Raw genomic sequence first — 18322 nt, 5'->3', positions numbered from 1 at the left:
CAAGCACTGTATGTTAAAAGAGGAATGGTGTGGAATTTAGGCAGTAAGAAATGTCCTGCATTATGGATGGTACAGTAATTAAAGAATGATGCTTTCGACAGCTGATTGTTGGTATACACTGGCTACTGATAGCAGTACGGTATGGAAGTTAATAAAGGTAGCAGAAGATGATAGAAATGAATTCTGAAAGATGAGAGCCAGTTTTCTCCAGCAGCCAGCGTGGTAAGTAAAATTCAGAATCTTGGCCTGCATCTTAAATGAAATATTCTTTTTTCTCTTCAGCATTGACTTGGCTGCCCTCAGCATTGATAATGGCTGTGTCAGCATCTGGTGCATCTTCAGCTCCTTTAGCTTCATTTGTTAAATATGTTCCTGTGGGTATTGGAAGAAAAATATGTTAGTTCTGTCAGACTGGTAAAATAGCCAGTATTAAAGCTACATTCATTTAGGAAGAAACTTATGCCAGATTTCTTATATGTTGAAACATATTCTGAGTTGTAAGAAACCACACAACTCACCCTTCTAAAGTTGCACACTTTCTTTCAGTATTCTAGTATATGTTGTAGATGAAGCTGTGGGCAGGTTAACTAGAGGCAACAGCCAAACTGGAATGGGTAATGAGTACTTTGATTTCTTTAATGATGGCTTCAGACCATGTGATCCATACAGCTGTAGCAATCAGGGCCCTTTGTTAAGATGTTGATAATGATCACATCAAACGTGTCACCATTTATTTTGGTAACTCCATTTAAAAGTAGATTATATCAATAGTTTGCTACCTAGCCCATTGTGAAAAATCACATATTTTCCTCACTAATATGGTCACATGTGTGTCCATAAGCTTACAAATAGAAACATTACCAAATGGTTAATGTTAGAGTTGAATTTCAGTCCTAGAGATAAATTACAAACTTACTTCCAATTTTTTTTTTTTTTTTTCTGAGCCAATGATTTACTTTGTGACTTTTGGCTACTGGCTAAGTATTATTTTGATAGCCAATCCAGCTTTAACTTTGAGTAAAATAATCAAGAATTATCTGAAATAACTTAGTAGTTAGATCTCTCTCTTTCACCCCCATCTCTCTCTCTCTCTCTGTTGCACACACACACACACACGTACACGCACACACTCACATAATATTTCATGATGAAGCTAGTCTTTAGAATTTTTTTTTTTGCCAAATGTAAGAATGCTTTATTAAATATAACCTACCTTTATGTCTTGCCAGATACCGTCCAAGCAAAAATATAGAACACAGAGTGACAAATACAACTACAGCCACAATCCCTCCTATAAGAGCATGATCAGGGCCAGTTTGGCCAGCCAGAGCATTGGGATCTAGGAAATAGAGAAAAATATTGTCCTAGTTAGTGTGTTATTTAGACACAGAGTACATATCTGCATTAGAATGAGTTATGTTGAAAACTAGCACATTAAAATAAAATTTTATTAATGTGTATTACACCAATCATCTAGTCAACAAATATGTATTATGTGCCTATAATATACAAAATGTTGGAGAATATAACATTTGACATATAAATTACTGTTGCCACTGAGTTTACATTTTAAGGGAGAAACAGGATAAACAAATACACATATATGATTTTGTATAGTTACATGCCTTTTCTTTCTCCTCTTCTCCACCTGAAAATATGTGTGTGTGTATTTTTAATGTGACAAATACAACTATACCATTTAAAAAATGAAATTATATCATAGGAAACGTACATAACTTCATTGGAGCTGCTTATAGCCTACAAGAGAGATGTAGAGAGAGAAAGTAAAGAAATAAACTAGGCCTGGCAATTCCACTTTCAGAAAGTGTTAAAGTGTGGTTACAGGCACAAGAATCTGACAAATAGATTAGGAGTCTACTGTGTTTTTAATGGAGCTATTGTGCCAAAGAAGCATATACCTAGTTAGAAAAGATAAGAAAAAGAAAGAAAAGTATGACAATTGAAACACCAAACAACCTCTGGCCTCCCAAACTTGGTGAAAGCAAGGAGTGGCCTATAAAAGCTGTGTCATCCCCATAGAGGGCATATTACCAAACACTCACTTCTGATGTGGCCACAGAGTATGACTGACAAGGTTGAACTTCCTGTAAGGTAGAATTTTAGGAAGCAAAAAAGAATGAACAGAAGAGAATCTAGTTTCTTCACAGAACTATAACTATTGCCAAGGCAGAGGGAACTTTTCATGACACTCTGGCATATTTTCATAATTATTATGGATCAGTGCCTACTCAAGTGTTTCCCATTTTTCCTCTATTTCCAAAAGAGAGCCTTTATTTAAAGGAGTGCTTTTCCTGAATCTGTTCTATCATTGTGTTTTGTGTATGGGATGGAGAAGAGCATTGAAACTTGTGTTTTGGTTCATTTGTCCCTGGACTAACATATCCAGAGATGATTAAAAGAACTGTGCATATTTGAGGATCTTGGTCTTGGTCTTGGATACAGTGGCTTGATGGGACTTGAGATTATCTCTTTGGACAGGGTTTAGCAATGGTTGATGGGAGAAAAAGATGTAAAAATATTTGGTGATCAGAAGGCTATATTGGGGCAGAGATTTCTAGCTAATAACAAATTTGTTCCCTGTTCTTTCAGTGAACAGAGCTAGACATTTACCAGCTTCACTGGCAGTTGAATGTTAACCATGTGATTTGTGTTCTAGACAACTGAAAGAAAGCCCAGCCAATAAATGCCTCCCACATGTAACCTTCCCGAGTGATCTCAGGAGTTGCAAGTTGAAAATAAGAGAACCACAAGAATAGGTCAGGCCATGGGTCACTGACTCTCCGCCTGGAAGAAAATTATTGCCAAACTAAGAATATATGCATCACCAAATTGCTTGAGGGGGAAAAAAAAAAGAGCTTTATTTTCAAAACACTGAGCATTAAAAAAAGTAAATCTGTTACAGCAGCTATTGTTAATTTAGCTTTCTATTATATATTTCTTATCTTCCCCTTAATTTCTGGCATTGGCTGTAAATCTCAAAAAAAAAAAAGGAGCAAAAAATAAATCTGCCATGCCTCTGAATTCCCTATTCCTATTCCTAGCTTAGATAATTTAGAATCAGTTTCAAATTCCACCTCCTGCTCAAGTTCCCAAATACAGATAGTCATAAATTATATCCATTTTATTTGCTGATTATCTCTCAGAACTGAGCACTCTTTTGGGGAGCTGAAAAATCACTCTTGCTTGTACATCTGTACCTGTCATTTCCTGAAGGTAAATTCTGAGAAGTAGTATTGCTGGGTCAGAGGATACAAACATTTAAAAAATACTTTTGATAAACATTGCCAAATTATATTGCACTGTACAAATTCATCCTCCACCAGCTGCACCTGAGTTCCCATATAGTATTACCAGCAGATACTATAATTAAAAGAAAAACTGTCAATCTAATATTGAAAAGTGTTAAATATTTTGTGTTAGTAAATTATGTTAACATAAATGTGTCTAAATACTATTTCCCATATTAATGCATTAATTTTGGAATGCCTATTTATGCAGCCTGACCATTTTTCCATTCAAAATTTCTGCTTTAACAGCTCTCTCCATAAAAAGATGAACATTTTTAGCAATTTCTTTTTATATATCCTTCATTTCTGGTCTTTTTCAGCCACAGATAAGTCTTACTATTTTATGTAATCAAATCTATCAAAGTTTTGTGTTATGATGTCTGACTTGTGGATCCTGATTTGAAATGCTTTTGCCATCATAAGATTATACACATATAGATTTCTGTTGTCATCTAACACTTTTATTATTTTATTTTAATCTATCGAGAATGTATTTTGGTCTATGATTTGAGGCTAAAGCATAAAATATGACTAATTCTTACGTGACAGACCATTGTCTCCCACATAGATTCTTTCATCAATATTTTTGTCACTTACCATAAATTAAATGGCCACCCATTGTCTCCCACATAGATTCTTTCATCAATATTTTTGTCACTTACCATAAATTAAATGTCCACCCATTTTATGTGCTTCTGCATATTTTAGTCTATTCCATGTGAGGGGTCTATATATGCAATCCTAGGCTAATATTTTAGTTTTAAAGATCATTTTACTGCATTGGCAGAGAAGTCTTAGATCAGGTTCAGAATATTTTTGCAAGAAACAAAAATACAACAGATTGCTTATTGGAATTGTAGTAATTTACAGATAGTTTTCTTTTATATAGTGCATTTTCCAGGATAATGGTATAACACTTCAATTATTTAAATCTTTAGTGTCTTTTAGTAAATTGTGTAGTTTTCTGATATAGGACCTACATATTTTCATTAATGCTATTTCCCATTAAAATAATATTTTTAATATTTAATATTTTGAAACATTTTAATATTTTAAAATATTTTTACTTTTTCATTAAACTTTGACTCCTTTTTCTTTATTCCATTCATATTTTTCACTCTGTTTTATAAAGCATTATATCTAGTACTTGTCAAGATCAAATTTTTCATTTTTATTTCCTGACTGTCAAACTTTCTTAGTTTTATATTTTCTTTTTTCTACTGCTCTAGTTAGTGCTTTGTGAATAATAATGACAATTTTGTCCTGATTCTGATGATCTCAGAAATGCATCAAAAATTTAAATGGACTAGCCACCATCCTCCTTTTGACACTGTTTGGTCTCTTTACTCATCTCAATATCTAGAGTTCCTTTTACAGCTTCTCCTTATCTAAAATTAGATAGTAAAGATATTCGTACCATCACCCCTTGATCATATGAAGCACACATCTTGTCAAAAGAAAATTTCATGATAACAACATCCTTGAACCTTTAATATCTCAGTATTATTTTATTGTGAATAAACACTCAACTGGCTAAAGAATTCCGGGTTTTTATCTTTTTGAATTAATAATAATACAAGACAATTTGTCAGTGTTTTGACAATTTGTTTTGCCTCCCTTTCCTACCAAATAAATCTGAAATCATTTGCATTTGTTTTGCCTCCTTCTACTCCAAGATAAATCTGAAATCATTCAATTTTCTAAATGGCCTGCATTTTCTGCATGATTGCTATCAGAATATTTGTTGTTTTCCTCCACTATATTTTGATATTTTAGCTGAATGTATTTTGTAGTTTGTCTCTAGTCAGAATTTGACTTCGTTTGCAAACCTACTTTTTTATTAAATTCAGATTAAGTTTGTTTGTTTTTTGGCTTAAGAATTCTTTTTTTCTACTCTACTTTTGACTAACAACTGTTCTTTCCATTTTCTTTCTTGAAAAATCCAATTATGCACTGGTAGCAACTCCATATTTCATGTTGCATATATGTCATTCTTTCTTTCCTATTTTTATAATCATTTTACTAAATTACATTTTGTTTTAGCTATATTTCCCAAGTTTATCATCCATTTAGATGATTTGATTTTCTATCATAGATTTTCCTTTTTATTTCTTCCTAAAGGGTTTTGTTACTGATTGTAACTTTGGTTTAACTACACTCTCTGTTTAATCCCACTCTGTTCTTACTTAGTAGATATTCTAAACAGTTTTATATGATTGACAATAAAAAGTGATAGTTTGATAATATTTTCCTTTTAGTATAATAATTCCATTTAAATGTCTGAAAAAATGGTTTTTCTTGGTGAGCATATATTATTTCCCTTCTTTTATTGCAATTTTTTTCATTGGATGCAAATTGAATTTTAAAATTATATTTATACATCCTCACATTTTCTTTTCTTATTTTCGTTCTTAATGTTGACATGTTTTGGAGACAGATTCTCTTTTCTGAGGCTGGTGTTCATTCCTGCTCAGTTGTAATGCTGCAGACCAATGCAGCTACAGAAACTATTTTTGTAACTGATATATGAATCATAGGATATCTGTACATAGTGGATGGATTGGAGAAAGACACTTGAGATGTAGATCACTCTTGGTGAAAGATTTCATTGATTTTGTATACTTTGCTTAAAATCTTCACTTTCATAGTAGAGTCTCAGATAATATGCAGTCCATCCCCCTTTTCTGTACAATTTATACAAAGACAAATTGATCTGTTAGAATTTGTTTTAGATAAATTAAATGTATCATGTTCATTATTGAATATATTTTTACTGGTTTCAAATGCATTTATATATATAAATACTACTTTCAGAGAAAGCAATCCTTAACATTTATATTTATTTGACCCTAGTCATGAATGTTCTGCATATACTTTCATAATTTATAAAGGAAAGATTTAAACCTTTAGGCTTCATCTCATCAAAAAAAAATAAGACAACATATAGTACTAGGATTTTTAAGATTTCAAAGATAATATGGTTATAGAAGATGCTCCTTTGCATGTCTACTTGTAAATGTATTTTTTTAAACTAATATTTTTGGTTATGCATTTTATTTTCCCCCCATAACTTTTAGAACTAAAATCTGTCCTTAATTAATTTCTATTCTTAACATCTAAAACAAGTGACTGAGATTGAGGATCAGATTAAGGATCACTTGAACAATGAAGAGATAATATTATACATAATTTAAGTGGCTAAGTCCCAGTGGGAATCACTCATACACCCTTTCTCTCATCCTTTTCCTACTGTCATAGCAATAAAAAGATGAAGTGCATTCCATATATATTAGCATATGGTATTTGTTTTTCACAGGGAGGGGGAAGGGTAAGCTGGGACAAAGTGAGAGAGTGGCATGGACATATATACACTACCAAATGTAAAACTGAGAGCTAGTGGGAAGCAGCCGCATAGCACAGGGAGATCAGCTCAGTGCTTTGTGACCACCTAGAGGGGTGGGATAGGGAAGGTGGGAAGGAAGGAGACGCAAGAGGGAAGAGATATGGGGATATATGTATATGTATAGCTTATTCACTTTGTTATAAAGCAGAAACTAACACATCATTGTAAAGCAATTATACTCCAATAAAGATGTTAAAAATAAGGAGAAGCTAAAAAAAAAAAAAAAAAGGAAGTTCAGCCTTCCGAAGTTTCTTTACATATGGCTGAGTCTGCATTATCATTCAGATAAATACATCATGTGTCTTTAAAGCCCATTATTCATCATCAGGCATTACCTTAAGATTTGCTGGAGTTAGCCTGTTAACATGGGAGTGAGTAAATTCCGATAGATTTGGCAATATATTAGAAATCTTTTCTACTTGACAATGCATAAAACATGAATATTGTGGAATTAAAGCTTTCTGAGGGGGAATTCCCTGGCAGTCCAGTGGTTAGGACTCCACACTTCCACTGCAGGATTCAATCCCTGGTTGGGGAACTAAGATCCCACAAACCGTGCAGTGCAGCCAAGAAAAAACAAAGAAACAAACAAAAAAAAAGGCTTTCTGAGCATAACATCTTTCAGTTAGGGTTACTGGACTTTCAATAAAGGACTCTGAAGAGAAAATCATGTTACATAAAAATATTTAGGATTATTAATTTCTGATATTTCGAAGAGTAGAAAATAACCTTAAAGTATAGTTCTATTTAAAAATCTTAACATGGAGAAGTACTAAATTATATAATTCTATCCCTGAAATCATCACTGGGGATTTCTACCATCAAGTGTCTAGTCTATCATGTTTTGTCCCCATAAATGAGAAGTGAAAACTCTAAAGAAAGAATATCTAACTTTCTAGGGTCAAAGCAGGGAGAAATCAAAAACACTGCACAGTTTTTAATCCAAGTTTAAAATTATTTTACAATAAGTATTTTATTATATATGATTTCTCATTTTAATAAAATGTTTGGGGGCTTCCCTGGTGGCACAGTGGTTGAGAGTCTCCCTGCTGATGCAGGGGACACGGGTTCGTGCCCCAGTCTGGGAGGATCCTGCATGCCGCGGAGTGGCTGGGCCCGTGAGCCATGGCTGCTGGGCCTGTGCGTCTGGAGCCTGTGCTCCGCAATGGGAGAGGCCCCAACGGTGAGAGGCCTGTGTACCGCAAAAAAAAAAAAAATGTTTGGTAAGAACTGGAATGAAAATAATTTTATGTAAATATTTTTAAATTAGTTTCTGAGACCATTTTTAAAAGAAAATGATGGACCTTAAATATTAAAATAAATATGTTTTCAAAGCCAAATTTGGGTTATTAATTATAATTTTTAAAAATGATAAATCTCGGGCCTCCCTGGTGGCGCAAGTGGTTGAGAGTCCGCCTGCCGATGCGGGGGATACGGGTTCGTGCCCCGGTCTGGGAGGATCCCATATGCCGCGGAGCGGCTGGGCCCATGGGCCATGGCCGCTGAGCCTGCGCGTCCGGAGCCTGCGCGTCTGGAGCCTGTGCTCCGCAACGGGGGAGGCCGCAGCAGTGAGAGGCCCGCATACCGCAAAAAAAAAAAAAAAAAAAAAAAAAAAAAAAAGATAAATCTCTAAGGACATGCACTATAATAAACGTGTTAATTCACCTATTTGTGAGGTTAAGAAATTTTTAATTTTTTTTTAATAAAATCTAAGAAAAACTATCTACAAAACAATTTAAATAGCAGAGTTCAGGAGTAGAATTAATTTTAATATTGAAATATAGAAGAGTTGGAAAAGCTGGAATGAATAGAAAAAGATGAATTACTGAAGAGAAGCAAGTGCTTCTTATGCAAAAGACACCAAGTGTAGTTCCCTAGTAACAACCATCAGAGTCATGGAATGTCAAGACAAATAATCAAGAGCAGAGTAGAATAAATTTAAACAAAATATAATATTGGAGTGTATGATAACAGACACTTAAACAATAAAGCCACTTATATTGATATTCTGCATTCATTTTGGAATTTATATTAATACATATATATATTTTAGAAGTTATTTAAAACTCGTGGAGAAATTTCAGTGTAGCAATGTTTCAAAAATTATGAAATTATACTCACAAAAATAAGTGTAAAACTGGGATTATCACCTTTAGAGAGCATAGATAGTTTTTCAAGTTTAGTTTTCCTAAAAGTTATTCTGCATCACAATCAAGTGATATTTAGCAATTCTAGTTAATTTCCTATCTCTTTGCTGGGAATGTACTAATATATGATATTTAAGACTTCAGAAATAGGATTTTCTTTTTTAAAAAGAAAAAGAAAAGCAGTAAGAAACTGCTCTTGACTGAATTTTGTCCCCCTCAAAATTCATATGTTGAAGCTCTAACCCCAAATGTGATGGTATTTGGAGATGGGGTCTTTGGAAGAAAACTAGGTTTAAATGAGGTCATGATGGTGGGGGCCTTCACGATGAGATTAGTGCCCTTATAAGAAAAGATACCAGAGAGCTAGCTTCTCTCTCTCTCTCTCTCAATCTCTCTATCTGCCATTTTGAGGGCACAGTCTGAAGGCAGCTGTCAGCAAACCAGGAAGAGAGATTTTACCAGAATCTGACCATGCTGACACCCTGATCTTGGTCTTCCAGACTCCAGAACTGTGAAAACTAAATTTTTGTTATTTAAGTAACTTGGTCTAAGGTATTTTGTTACAGCCTGAACTGACTTACAGAAACTAGAGTATGATCTTTTTCATATATTATCTCACTTGAATTATGTGAAAATTTAAGGCAATGGAAAATAGATTTGGGGAAGTATGGATAATACATACTTATCCCCAGCCAATGGCCTGCATATAAACAGAACACCCAAGACTGCACAGATCAATTCCTTTACATGAGTTACCTGCAATTAAGTTTTGTGTTGTTTAGCTGCTGCAGTGAGTTACATTGCAAACACTTGCCCTCTCTCTGCACACACACCAGTGTTTCACAGTGGTTAAGATGCAGTGAATGATGTCATGAACATTAGATGAAATCAGTATTGGGGTGAAACTATGTTGTATTATGTTGTACATAAATAGAAGGAAAGTGGTAGAATGAAGCAGGGAAGTCAGTGAAAGTTTTTCAAGTAGAAGAAATTGCTTACAAAATCCTGGACTTACAAATTGTTTATACTAAACCTTAAACAACTTACTACTATCAGGTTGACTTTGGGAAAGTTTCTTAACCCTCTCGTCCTTAGAATGTGAATACTTCTTATTTTCCAGGTTTGTCAAAGACTAAATGTGCTACCATACATAAAGGGCTTAGAAGAATGTCTGACACTGTAATGTAAGCACTATCTAAATGTTCGTTATATGAGGGAAAATAAGTTGGAAAGTATAAACTTCTATGTAGAAAGATATAGGTTTTCTTTTTTCAATTTTTAAAAGGACTCCTTTAGGACTTTTACTCTATGTAGTAACAATGGTGAAGCATTCTAAGTGTCTGAATATTTGAAAGATGGGGGATATGAATAGCAGAAGATTTGCATAACATGAGATGGAATCAAATGAATCTTGTGGGAGTCTAACGATGGGTGAGGATTAAATGAGAGAATAATTTATTGAGTAATCTATGCTAGTATCTGTATAACAAATGGCTTATTTTATTCAATGCATATAAAGTGTTGACTTAAAAATCATAGTTATTACTAATAAAAAGATTGATAAACTCTGGAACAGCTTGCCTAAGCAACTTTTGGGATTAATTTTTGAAAAGCTTTAAAAATAATCATGAAAATCAGTTTGAAAGATGTGTCAGATGATTCCTATTTTGAGAACACGAGTTTGTTTGAGGTAATTTTTTCTAGCGTTTTATCTTTTCACATAATTGTATTCTCTTTCCTTCTGTCATGAAGAGGAATTCAATGTCCCTCCATGCTAAATGACCTCCCTGCTGGTGCTGTTTCTTCAACCAGTAAGACATTCTTCCTTCTCTCTGGGTATGCAAAACCCAAATAACAGTGAGCAGTCTCTCCATGTCAATCAACCATGAATTATTTCATTCAGAAGTTTTTTCTCTTGAATTAATTCACTTGCCTTAGTTTTATCTTCCCCCAAAGATATGTCTTCTTGAAGATGAAAGTTGTGTCTTACACTTGTAATATAGCTGGAACAGTACTTTTACACAGTTCTTAGAACCAAGCAAATTGAGTGAGTGAATGGATAATATTCAATTCTTATACTGAATTCCAGACAGAACTGGGTTCTTTAGATACCAGTTTGCTCTGCTGAGCAATGGATGGCTACTCCTTCATGGTATTAAATTATTTGTTTAAATATAGTAATATTGTTAATATCTAAATATTTTAGAAATTAGTGCTAAGTAAAAATGACTCATCCAGATTTGTACCTAATGTTTTGGATAATTTGATTCTAACATGAAATTAGAATATTTTTATGTACTTAAGATTCTACTTTCCCCTCTTTAAATAGAGTAATGCTTCAGAAAGAGGGTCACTATGGTAAAACATTAGAAATAGTTATACATAATTTATGGAGAAAAATAAACTGTCCTTTGACAGTATATGACATTGGCAAAGTCCCTGGAGAGAAATGTCACCATATTCACTCAAAGGTCATCTGTTATCTTTTAATTTTATGTACAATTACTGTTTCTGACAAAAACACGTAAGACCTATCTCTAAAGGTTAGAAAACATGAAAATATATTGTACTTTGTGTACATATAGTGATTTACACATACATTTTTACTATAAACAATGTGTACTCAGACTCTAAACCCAAGGGTTCTAAATTAATGCTACATCATACAATAGGTTTTCAATAATAAGAAAAAATCCCAGCAAGCTTAACACTTATCTTTTCCTCTCAAAAATGTATTTATTGTGCCATAAACTTCTTTGCATACCAAGCACATAAACAACAAATGCCACCACACATTTCTATGTATTAATACACATAGACTTCCTACTCAGAAAGATTTAGACAATAATTATAAAGTCACTGTTTTGTTTGCTTCGTTTTGAATTTGTCGTTTCAAGGTTTTTTAGCTTACAGATATAATCAATTTATAAAATGTTTCATCAAGCAAAGTGTGACTGTCAGATGTACAGAAGTGAGGTGTTGCTACATCCTACACTAATTTCATGCACTGAGCTACAGATTTCCTCTTCTGAGAATTACCCCCTCAAGATCTGCTCATCATTTGTTATGACTTATAGGTGTCCCAATTACATAACAACTGACCTTAGTAACTTGTATTTATAAATAGTTAATAATTTCCTAAGCCCAAACAAAATATATTCTTGAATAAGATACTTCATTTGCCCTTAAGAACAAAAATTTAAGTAGAAACTTTCTCCACAAGTGTTCATATTTTTGGATAAAGTAGGTTCTAGCATAATCTCTTCACTTCATTGATCGTTCCTTCTCTGTGAACCCAGGATAGTATTTCCTTGACTACCTCAAATGAGGAAATTTTTCAGCTCTGAAGAATTTTAAGAATCCAGAGAGGACTCTCAACCATCAGAGTAATATAGCTATTAGGATCAGGGCCTTTCACAAAATGCTTCACTTCTTTTAGCACTGATACCCAAAAGAGGAGAGAACTTGCCAGAAGATTATCTGTGTGAGAACATGAGGGAGGTGAAGGAGAGGAATGTTTTTTAAGGTTATCTAAGTGATCAAAGTGAGAATAACGTAAGTTTTGGGGTATACATGGTGTTATTTGTTGCTTGGAAAAGCCTGCTATATTATCCATCAGGCATGTGACACACAGTGTAACTTACCTGCATTAAACAGTAGTTTCTCTTAAGATCAGAGAAGATCTGAAATAGTATGAGACTCAGAACTATAAGTTTGACCTAAGAGTTTCAGTTTTTACATCTATAAATAAGTATACATATGTGCTCTGCCTTCCTCAAAGAGTTATTAAAATATTAAAATCAGTTAATATGGAATCTGTGCATATAAGTCATTTCTAATAGGTGCTCAGTAAATAGGATGTGAGGAAAATAATAGCTTTATAAGGTTAGAGACTGTTTAAAAAACCTTGTATTCTGTAGTTTTATGGGTTTTTTTTAGGAAAAAATATACTCAAATTCATTCTACAGTGTCCAATTTCTTTTATATTTATGTGATCTGTAAAAGCTGCTATTTTTTATTCTGTTGCCTATATCTTTCTAACTTGGAACTGTTCTGCCATCAATGTCAACAATACCTAACTCTTTGCACATCACTGGTCTCAGCCTACACACAAAAAATAAATAAATGGGAGCAACCATTAAGAAGGAAGACAAATGACTAGTATATGACATTTCCATATGTCTATTTTGGTAATGTACTCTGTAAATTTAAGAGGATGAGTTAAAGTATTTTTAAGCAGACTAGAGGTTAAATAAATTATACACAATGAATTCTGCAGAAGAGTAAAATCTTGACTAAAGCACATATCTTCTTAAACTAAACTGAAAAAAAAAAGGCAGCTGACCTGATAATAATTACATTAAATATGCTTCCAGAGGAAACAACACTAACATGAAAGATTTACTTTTTAAATACTTAGAAAATATAAAGAATAAATGTTTGACAGTGGGAATATAATGCTCAACATGATTCTAAAAAGTTTATTCTGTACCAATTGTTTATGATGTCTATTCATATGCATGAATAACTGGGATGGAAGAATAAACATTTAGAATGGTGAAGAAGGATTAAACATGTATAAACATATTTAATTTTTTATGAGAAAATTTTTTTTATTAGAAACATAATAACATAACAACATTGCTGCTAAACACTTTCCCTTCTAAACCAGTCAGCTCTAAAGTGTGTATTATCAACTGTACTATCAATATCAATAGTCAATTCTGTCAAAATGCCTTATGTTATTGTTTTTGAATTGATTATTCTGGTGATAATTATAATAGTTATATTGACTGCATTCATATAAGTTTTTAAAACTACTATGAATAGTCATTGAACCAGTTCCCCAGTTACAATAATGAATATATTCAGAAAAATATGATGTACGTGTCCTCTATATTCACCATTTAGAAGAGATCATCACATACCATTGGGAAAGGCTTGTGCATATTTTAAATATTAAGATCTTAAGCTTACTGGAACCTTACCTTATTTTTTATTTATTTATATATATATTTTTTGAGGTACGCAAGCCTCTCACTGTTGTGGCCTCTCCCGTTGCGGAGCACAGGCTCCGGACGCGCAGGCTCAGCGGCCATGGCTCACGGGCCCAGCCGCTCCGTGGCATGTGGGATCCTCCCGGACAGGGGCACGAACCCGTGTCCCCTGCATCGGCAGGCGGACTCTCAACCACTGCGCCACCAGGGAAGCACCCTTACCTTATTTTTTTAATATAGGAAGTCATGTTCAAGTAGAAAGTAAACCACTCATATTTTTCTCTTATTGGTCCTTTATACACTAGTTGTGTGACCAATATGTTATTAAACCTCTCTCTGCTTCATATATAACATATATAACACAGGATAATAGTAGTATGAGTCACACAGAACTTTTGTGTGAATCATATGAGGTAACACATACAAAGGTCACATATAACACATACAATACCTCATTAATATTTATTAAAATCATTATTACTTTAAATTTATTAAATAAATATTAACTAATTTTGTCCATAAGTCAATCTTACCACATAGTTACTAGTCTTAAAACAAATTTAGTAGATTTTATAGTAAATGTTTAATAAATGCTTTTTTCATTATAATTTAGGTATCAAGCTCCAAACTGAAAACAGAACTTAAGGCAAGCTGAATTAGACTGGTATGAAAGTAGTTTCACAAGAGGAGAAGTGCTATCAAGAGGATACCTCATGACTAATATGTATTGAAAATTAGCTGCCTGACTCATGGATGCCTAAACAGAAATGCTTCTGTGAGCAACTTTCCCATGTTTCAAAGGGATTCCTTTCTCTAGATTCTTCACTCTGTGTTGTGTTCTCTTCTGAGAGCACTCCATGAGGAAATTGGAAGAGAAGTGTCAAAGACCAAGCATCATTGAGTTTCCTCCTCACCCCCTAATACAGAATTTATTTTCCAAAATGGCCAAAGTTGTAAATGGTGGCTAGATTTGGCAAGATCACAAATAGATCTACTTAGACCCAAAAGGTAGTGTAGAGAAATGTAGAGTTTAAATTATTGACTTAGAAGAAAAATTCAGTCTCTTAACTTAATTAGTGAGTTATAGTAAAAAATGCACTCAGATATCTCAAATGCTATATTATAGAAAGCAATTCAGAATGTCACTTATTATTCTTAGATCTACTGAGTAGATTTACTTACCCAAATATAGGAAGAACTTTGCAAGAAGGCTATACCAAATTTAGTAATTTCTTCTAACACGAATTCTAAGAAAAATATTACTGTAAAACCTCAGTGTAGTTAACTCTTAGAGAACTGGTTCCATTGTACATAATTTATATATTTAATACCCATCAGGAGTTGCTATATCCTCACCATCATTAATAATTTGATAATCAGATTGTTAGCCTGCAGATCTGGACACTGATATAATGACAGAAATAGTTGTTTTCATGTTTGTGAGTATGAAATAAGCTCCATTGTTCCCAAAATGAATGAAAAGAAAGTTTGTACAAAACATAGCATGCTTAAGTTATGATAATGCTTTCAGTTTAAGCATACATGACATTTGCATATTTTATGAACTAATGGACTGTGATTCTTTTTAAGAAATAAGTATGCAAAATGCAACTAACTAAACCTGTAACAAATTCTTTAGAGAAAATTGACTTAAATATTAATGAGTAGTAGATATGCCTATAAAATAATTCTGCCCTTACAAGTTAATATGAAGTATGATTGTATGTAAAATTTTGTCCTACATCATTGTTAAAAAGCACTGGGCCTAAATTCCTGTTATGCATAAAATGTAATTATTCATTTTAACAATTATTACACAGCACTTTGTAGTCCAAGCATACAAATGAAAAGACCTAACTGACAACTCTGAGATGCATTCATTAAGGTCATTTAAATGAAACTGATGAAAAATTTAAATGGCAACATTAAAATATCTGTACTCTATATTCTAAATTATGTCTTACGGTCATAAGAGTAGGTTTCTAAAATGTTTTCAAAGTGGTGCCTTATACCTAAGAATGTCTTAGAATTTTAATGACAGAGATTTACATCTTTCCTCTACTTAAGCAATACACATACAATTTAAAGGAAGAGATTAAGTCCCTCATAAATATCATTTAATATATAACCTAAGATAAGTCATATTCTAATGTGACTAGAAATCTAATGTAGTCATCATCATTCTTCCAAATTTAGCATAATTGTTTCTGTTTCTATAATAAATGGAGTGTTGTTTCATTCCCTTTTTCCTCTTTTCTTTACCTCCATATAATATCACTTTTCTGCATTCTTTAGTAGAATCTGTCATTCACCAGGATTTCAAACTGCCTTGCAAGATAACACATCAAGAAAATAGCAAAGAACTAGGTTATTTTCTCAAGGTCATCTTGTAAGGCTACATACATCTCAGCACCAGAAATGTTAATATCCGCTTCTCCATTTTGTTCACTGACTCATCAGTGTTTGTTTTTTAACTTTACATATGAAAATAATTTCAAGTATATATTACCTGTAAGATTCTCTGTTGTTGTAAGTATGAAAGAGGAAAAAAAAAAAAAACCAAAATTAGTCTTAAAACAGTTCTTTAGCAAAGATATAATAAAAAGGTGACACTAAGTCATAGTTTCAATTAAATCTTCTCTTATAGTCAGAAAGGCTCAAACTGGACTCTATCAAGTATGGATTGAATGACCCTGAACAATTTACTTTACACTCACTGAACCTTGGTTTACTATTCTGTAAAATGTTATCTTTATTGATCACCTGTCTTATAGAATTGTCATGAAGGTGAAATGGAATTTGACTGGGAAGTTCTTAGCATGGTGCCCAGCACAGAGTAGATAGTCAATATGTGTTATTCTTGTTTATATAATTGATACTTTTCAAAATCTGCCCTAATTTGAGATGATAGTAGTGATTTCAATAGAAAGAAATCACCAAACTTAGACATTCTCAATTAAGATGTGAGAGAGTCACAAAATAGCTGTGGTGTATATTGTGTTGGCTGAAAGTGAAAAAAAAAAAGATAAATTATTGACAGGATGATTTTATGTTTTCTAATTAGCATTTTAATTAGAATTTTAAAAATCCTATGCAAGTTTATTAGGACAACAGTAATAGCCATTAATAGTTTTGATCAAGCAGTAAAATTTTTGAAGTCATTTCAGAATGTGCATATGATTTAATTAACTATTTCTCATTAGTTATATCATCCTACATTAATAGAAACCTATTTTTTAGTAATCATCTGCTTTATGAATTTCAAAGTCTTAATTACATTTTCCCTGAAAAACATAAAAAATATGTTAGAAAATGTCATATTTTCTGTGAAGACTTTGGAAGGCTGTGTGTGTGTATGTGTGTGTGTGTGTATGTGTGAATTCTTTTTAAAAATTCCTTTTTCTGAGTTTCAAAATAAAATAACATAATCATAATACAAATTTCAAAATATAAAGAAAAATGTAGCATTAATTTGGTCTTCCATTAACGCCACCTTCCAGATGTAACCTCCATCTACTTTGAACAGGTATATTAATTCAGTGTTTTTTTGTACATAGTAACATGGTTCAGCTTTGTTTATTCATGCTTTAGTGCTAAGTAAAAATACTGAATTAGAATAGTCAGGATTAACTCATTCAATATTAAAGTTTTTCTATCTAGCATTTTCCTAGCTAGAAAATTCTGAGAAGTGTGTTTTGGGATATCTTCTTTTTCTATCACCAATACAGAGAAAACCTCATATATATTTACATCCACTAAGTTTCAGTGTTCCAGATATTCAGGATCCTGGGTTTGGGAGTAGAAATGTGGGAGTATTTTGCTTCAATGTGCCTTTGTTTGTGCTTTGTGTAATTTTTTTTGGTGAGACATTGGCCATATAATTTATAGTGCATTTTATTCACTCACCACTCATTGGAGGGAGACCAATTGGAGTAACATAAGTGAACAGGTAAGTAAGTGATATTCTGGACTAATCAGGAGCTGATTTCTCATCTTACATAGGTTAACGAAGCTCTTACTTATCTTACTTCCTTGAGGTACAATGTGGTTTGTAGCAATACTCTAGTCTAGGCAGTGATAGATGTAAATTCTACCCGGGTCAGGACTACATCAGTTTGCAACTGACACACTCATTTCCTGACTTCTCTTGAGACGCTAATAAGGCCTTGAATCAAAGGTCCAGTGTAATTACCATGTGTATTTCAGATTAAATAAGTGTGATAAAAGCTTCCATCTGGCTGTTGACCAAACATGTGGGGAGATGCTGATTTCCAGTGACATATTGCAATATGTCTATTGTAACAGTCCCTGATGCCTTCCTGTAAATTACTTACATTTGGGATTACTTGACTTAGACAGAAATATTACTCGCTTCTTAAGTGCTGCCCAATGGGAGTATGTGAGATGTAGTCTAACCTTATACTTGTTAAGGAAGACATTAAGAAATAACAGAGCCATGTTTATTTT

At 33.0% G+C, this 18322-nt stretch overlaps 1 protein-coding gene across 1 annotated transcript in view; it reads right to left on the bottom strand.

The window, feature by feature from the left end:
• Window positions 1-253: 253 nt before the first annotated feature.
• The window catches only part of CADM2 (cell adhesion molecule 2), a 244143-nt gene continuing 226074 nt past the window's right edge, over window positions 254-18322 (bottom strand). Inside the window, exons 8-9 of the mRNA XM_060099800.1 lie at window positions 1214-1339; window positions 254-372 (exon numbers count right to left, since the gene is read on the bottom strand). Coding sequence (XP_059955783.1) covers window positions 254-372; window positions 1214-1339 — 245 coding nt within the window. The remainder of the gene's footprint in view (window positions 373-1213; window positions 1340-18322) is intronic.

Source organism: Mesoplodon densirostris, chromosome 5, assembly GCF_025265405.1.
Source record: "Mesoplodon densirostris isolate mMesDen1 chromosome 5, mMesDen1 primary haplotype, whole genome shotgun sequence".
In the NCBI taxonomy this organism is placed as follows: Eukaryota; Metazoa; Chordata; class Mammalia; order Artiodactyla; family Ziphiidae; genus Mesoplodon; species Mesoplodon densirostris.
This window is presented reverse-complemented; position numbering and strand designations above follow the sequence as displayed.